General features: G+C 36.8%; 1 protein-coding gene across 1 annotated transcript; it reads left to right on the top strand.

The window, feature by feature from the left end:
* The first annotated feature begins 5,018 nt into the window (after positions 1-5,018).
* LOC131276299 (olfactory receptor 14C36-like) lies at positions 5,019-5,762 on the top strand. The gene has a single exon (XM_058289251.1). It carries the CDS (start codon positions 5,019-5,021, stop codon positions 5,760-5,762), a length of 744 nt encoding a protein of 247 aa, XP_058145234.1.
* The last annotated feature ends 359 nt before the right edge of the window (positions 5,763-6,121 follow it).

Below are 6,121 nucleotides of genomic sequence, written 5' to 3' on the forward strand. Positions count from 1 at the left end.
TAGTAATATTTACTTAGTAGATAGTAAATATCACATTCATATTATTATTTACCTATATAAGACTTGAAGTATATACAAGACCTTTCTGTGGATAAGAAAGATTATTTGAAATATATGTAAATTATATACATTGATAGTAAATTTAAAACAATATAGATATAGATAAAGGTCTATAGATAGATGATATAGATATAGCACAAACCAAAAGCTGCTGTGGCTCTACTGCTGCATTTTAGCTTGCTAAGCTGCTCAGGCAGACACCATAAAATGGGGTTGGCCGTTAACAATAGAACATTATTAGTTCACAAGCTTGCAGTTCTGAGGCTGAGAAAAATGTCCAAATCAAGGCATCATGGAGAGATGTTTCTCTGGGAAGCTTGACTGCCAGCCAGCTTGGACTAGGCCGTGTGACACGGCACACGTCAGTATCTGCTGGTGTCTCCCTTCTTTTCCAGGTGTAATTCCTTCCAGTTTCTTGATTCTGTGTTTTTTCACCTTTGACTTCATATTCATCCTGAATCATATTCGTACTTTATGAAGGACTCCATTAAAAGGATTAAGACTCACATTGGACCAAGCCTGAACTGAAGCAACCTAATCAAAATATCCTATTTACAATAGGTCTACATGCAGAGGAATGGGTTAGCTATAAGAACATGATTTTCTGGGGTGCATATAAGTTGAAAACATCAAAGGCTACCTTCTTATCAAACAGCGTACACCTGAAGGCAAGATGTATGGCTCAAGATTAAGATTATTTTGCATCATGGTAGACGAACAATGCTAAATTTATATTCACCTATTATCATGGCTTCCAAATACATAATGCCCAACACATTGTATCACAAAGGACAACTTAAAATATCCCATATTGTACCTGGATATGTAAAAACAATTCAGACAGTGTAATCACCATGAGACAGCCATCAGGAAAGGTATAAAAGTCTTGAAAAGTGTAGTTGACTAACTCCTAATGGTGTAGAAAGTGCATTCAAGTGTATGTTAAGTAGTTTGAAATTAAAAAGTGTATATTGTTTACTTACATTTGAATTATACTGGAAATCAATGACAGAAAGGTTCATAGCACTTCTAAGAAACATATTGAGACTTTCTACTTCCCTAACACGATAAAAACGACCCACTTATTTCATGATTGTGAAGACTGAACAGTTATTGTAGTGCTTCCTAATATGTTTGCACTTTGTGCTGGGCACTAGTCTAAGTGGTTACATTCTCCATTTAGTCCTACCCTCCAATGGCACATGAGGGTGGACACCGTTGTTAATATGCTCACCTGTTGAGCTACTGAGTCATCAGAGATAAAACAACGTGATGAGGATCATCCAGCTCACAGGCCGCTGTGCTGGGCTTTGGCACCAGGCTCCTATGTGCTTTGGACAATTTCAGAAACACTGTTTTGTCATCCTTAATAATACCATGGGTTTGTTTGGACTAGAGAAAATCACTCTGTTCCTAAGAGGAAAACCCTCAGGAGGAGCAGGAAACCTCGGTGTCCTGGGACTGGGCCGGGGCCAGGCTCTGGGTCTTCCCTGCTCCTTGGTCCCTCAGATCCGCAGGCATTTCACCCTAAGAGCACTGAGAATATTAGGAGAACTGTGGTTTTCTTTATGATTAGCCATTTAATCTACACCATTTTCTACATTCAAATACACTACTATGTCTTCTACACAAGTGCTGTTCATGGACAGATTTTACTTGGGTCCTATTCCCTAACCTTTACAACCAATTATCTCTTGGAAATTACCCGTGGGCACTGGCTATTATTGGTGCCAAAGCCTGGGCTCCTGGGGTTTTCTATGATGCCATTGGAGACCCTTGTTTGGATATAAAACTTTACACAAAAGCTCTTATTACAAAAGAAAGTTTCCAGACAAGATGTCAGTGACCTCTACCAAATATGCCCATTCAGTCTTGTCCCCAGGTGGACCCTTATCAGAAGTCTTGACATGGCTATCCAGTGTAAGTAATAAACAAAATCAATTTTTGAGACTTTGATGTTAACTCTTTTCTTTCTTTCTTCCTTCTGTTCCCTCCAAAAATCGCCTGCATTTCTTTCCCGCACTGCTTAGTTGATTTTTTAAGAGAAGCTGTCAAGGGGTCTATGAAAGGTACTCACACAGTGAAATAAACCACTTCTTTTTTATTCAATGAAATAAACTCACAGTTCAAGCAGTTTTAGCAGAATTGATAGCTGTTCATGGAAGCAAAGAGTGAGCTGGTTGCAGCACCAGAGGAGCAGGGGCAGGAGCTGCTCGGCACACTGACTACAGCTTCAGTACGCAGAATGCTAATTTAAGTTTATACTTAAACAGATCTAATTCTGATTGACGTGTTTTATCTTAAAAGAATATAAACTTTGATTTATGTGTATTATTGCAAATCAATTAATTTCAATGATTATTTTCACATTACTTTCTTTTTCCCCAGCACTCTGTTATATTCATTTGGTAGTACATAATGAGTAAGTCAGTCCTTGTCATAAAAATAAATAGTGCACATGACTCCTTATACTTCACGTGTAATTCTGGGAGTTTCTAATAACATATTGTGAAAACCATGTAAGCATTGTTCATAGTTGAGTTCCACAGCTTCCAGACAAATGCCTGCACATAATTCACCCCAAAATATGTTTAAAGGTAGATATTGTAAACGAACATTACAAGGATTGTCTAAATCAATAAATACACAAATTAATATATTAATTACCAAAATATGTCATCTAAATTTTTTAGGTCTTTGCAGAAAAGGCAAGCAGTCATTTGCTTTTACAATTTTATGTATAGGAACATCTCTGCAATAGCTTAGTTATCCCAGGAGATATTACTTTGTGAGTAATCTTCCTGTAGTCTGTATACTACTTAAGAATAGTCATGGTTGAAAATCTGTATTTACATGTGCATAACCTTTATGATGTACTTCTTTTAAAAGAAAATTGCTTTATCAAATTCAGAGTGCTAGCATTCCTTTGCTTCTTTGTTTGCTTCTGAAAAAAATAAGAGTACTATGAATTGGAGATGGAAGAAATGTAGTGCTTAAACCCCCTTTTAGAAATTTTAATACATATTCATTCATTTTTCATTAACATTGCTACCATTATGAGAATCTTTAATTACTTTTAAAAATATTAAATTCATGAACTTGGCATTTTTACAAATTTTATCAAAAAAGAAACTGAAAATCAAAGATATATATGAAGATCTACATACATAGAAATAAATGGCAGAGTCAAGATATAAAATATATCTTCTTCTGAAGTCTGCAAAAATTCACCTCTGTCCTGCTGACATGTTATAAATTTAAGCTAGAAATGTATAATTGGTGATTGTGAAATAATAAAATATGTTCACTTTATGTTTCAACTGTGAGATCCCGTTGTATTTTTGTAATAAAGTAGAAGTCTGATACGGAATTTAGTGAGGAAAAAATTAAGCAATTATTTTTAATAATCTCAATTCTGCATGAGGCTAGTTTAAATAGGTTAGAACTACTTATAAATAGTTGAAGTTAGCAATTTTCAATCAGGGTCATCATACAATACTATCGTAAGTTTTCAGTAAACTTGTTGGTATAAAACAAGAACAACTACTTATTGAAGTAGTTTTTTGAAGAATTCTGAAATAAAGAGGAGCAGAGATAGAAAGCTTTTACTCTTGAGCTCAGAAGGTCAGTCTGAAAGTGACAGGTGTCCTGTCTTCTTACAGTGAGCAGAGTTTCTCTAGAAGTAGTTACATTTGTCAGGAGAAAAAGGGACACAGAGCAGGAAGGTGAAGTGCATTAGCCCTGAGGATTAGAGAGGCTGGATAAGCAAGTCTGAAAGGTACATTCTGCCGTTTCAAGGCAACAAGGAAAGCCATTCCCATTTCGATGGCATGAGTTAAAATATGACTCAAAGCTGAAGGAACTTCAGAAGAAATCATTCTGCACTTGAGGGTTGAGTAAGGATTGCTGAGTGCTGAGAGTGACTATGAAGAAGAACTTTATGAAGGAATCATGTGTGAGTACAACAACAAGTAATGACTCACACTCAAGCAATGTCTTTCCATATTAGCTTCTTCAAGTTCTGAAGTATGTTCAGGTTTTATTGAAAAAAACATAACAGTATTTGACAAAAAACAGAAGAATAAACATTTTAAATTTAGAGACCCTGATAGTATCAATATATAAATAGTTTTCACCACAGGTAATATCTACATATCAAGAGTTGTAAGTGATTCTTTTGAACAGAGAAAACTAAGCACCTATGTACATTCAAGGAGTACATGGAGAAGCATGAGAAATGTATGGTGGCATTTAATGGGAATGATTTAGTGGCCATGGAATGGATTATAATTGATTATAATATATTGATAAGCTCTGAATAAATAGTACCCTCCAATCTCTACTCAGATTCTACAAGGTTATCACATTGTCATAAATATTAACATACACAAAACCTGACTAATGAGATGGGGAAGAATAGAAATTACTTATATTAAATCTTTTAATCTTCTGGGCAAATATATAACTTCCAGTAGATACATTTTATAACTAGTAAATGATAGAAATCGATGCAAACATATGCACAAGCTAGTAAATATTACATTTTACTGCTAGCCCAATTCTGAAGACAAGTGTAAAAAGCAGGGAGCCCAAAGGAGAATGGGAAGTATGTTATAACCTTGACAAAACATTTTAATAGAATATAAGTGTATTAATGTGAGGCAGTATATGAGCTTAGATTAATTCCTTCCACATGTGAATCTTTCATGTTTCTTAGGGATTATTTGCCTGACTCTTCATGGCCAAGGGAAATTTTCCTAAGATGCCCAACTCCACCACAGTGACCGAATTCCTGCTTACAAGGTTTTCTGATGTGTGGGAGCTCAGAGTCTTACATGCCTTGCTGTTATTACTTGGCAGCCCTGGTAGGGAATCTTCTCATTGTCATAGTAATCACCTTCGATTGGAAACTTCACACCCCCATGTATTTCTTCATTAGGAATCTGTCTGTTTTAGACATGTGCTACATTTCTGTCACAGTCCCCAAGGCATGTGTCATCTTCCTGCTTGACAGCACGGCAATCTCCATGGCTGGATGTGCAGCTCAGATCTTCCTTGTGGTCGCATTTGTGACAGTAGAGCTGCTGTTCGTTACAATCATGGCTCGTGACCGCTATGTGGTCATCTGCCAGCCCCTGCACTACTCTGTGATCATGAACCCTTGGGTCTGTGTTCAGATGACTCTGGCCTCTGTACTCAGTGGTCTGGTCCACTCTGGACTCCAAACTGGCAACACATTCAGGCTGTCCTTCTGTCAGTCCAATGTGGTCCATCAGTTCTTCTGTGACCTGTCCTCTCTTCTGAAGCTCTCCTGCACTGATACTTTAAATGATGAAATTATAATTTTCATTTCTTCAGTGGTGATTGCTGGTGGCTGCTTTGCCTTCATCCTCATGTCTTATATTCACATATTTTCTACTGTGCTCAAGTTTCCAACCAGGAGTGAGCGAGGAAAGGCTTTTTCCACCTGTGTCCCTCACATCGTTGTGTTAACAATTTTTGTCAGCTCAGGTACTCCTGTGCATGTGAAGCCAGTCTCCAGCTCACCCACATTTCAGGATACACTCTCTTCTGTGTTCTATTCTCTAGTCCCTCCTTTCTTGAATCCAATCATCTATAGTCTTAGAAACAAGCAGATAAAGGAAGCTGTAAAGAGAGTTATGAGGAGAAAGCTTTACTCAGGAAAAAGCATAATTGTTTGAAGCTGAATTTTTCAATCATAAAAAAAATCAATTCTCAAACTAGCATTTCAGGGAATTTCTGTTTACCTGGGATTCATTAGTGCTCCCCCTTGATCACAAAGAAGGTCTTTCCCTCCCAGTGTTTATGTCTGTTTATCTTTGATCTTTTTAAAAACACTTTTTGTAAAGCAATCTGAACTCTAACCTAATCAGGGTATGTACCACTGTTGATGAATTATCACAAAGGGACTTAATAGATAGTCAGTAGCCAAGTAAAGAAAGTTGTGTCATTTTTTTAAGTCTTTTCTTTTGTGTGATGTTTTGAAATGGAATCAGTCACTGAAGAACTGTGTGAGCTGTGTGACAACCAGAGGAACAAA

This window comes from Dasypus novemcinctus, chromosome 27 (assembly GCF_030445035.2).
Source record: "Dasypus novemcinctus isolate mDasNov1 chromosome 27, mDasNov1.1.hap2, whole genome shotgun sequence".
Taxonomy (NCBI): Eukaryota; Metazoa; Chordata; class Mammalia; order Cingulata; family Dasypodidae; genus Dasypus; species Dasypus novemcinctus.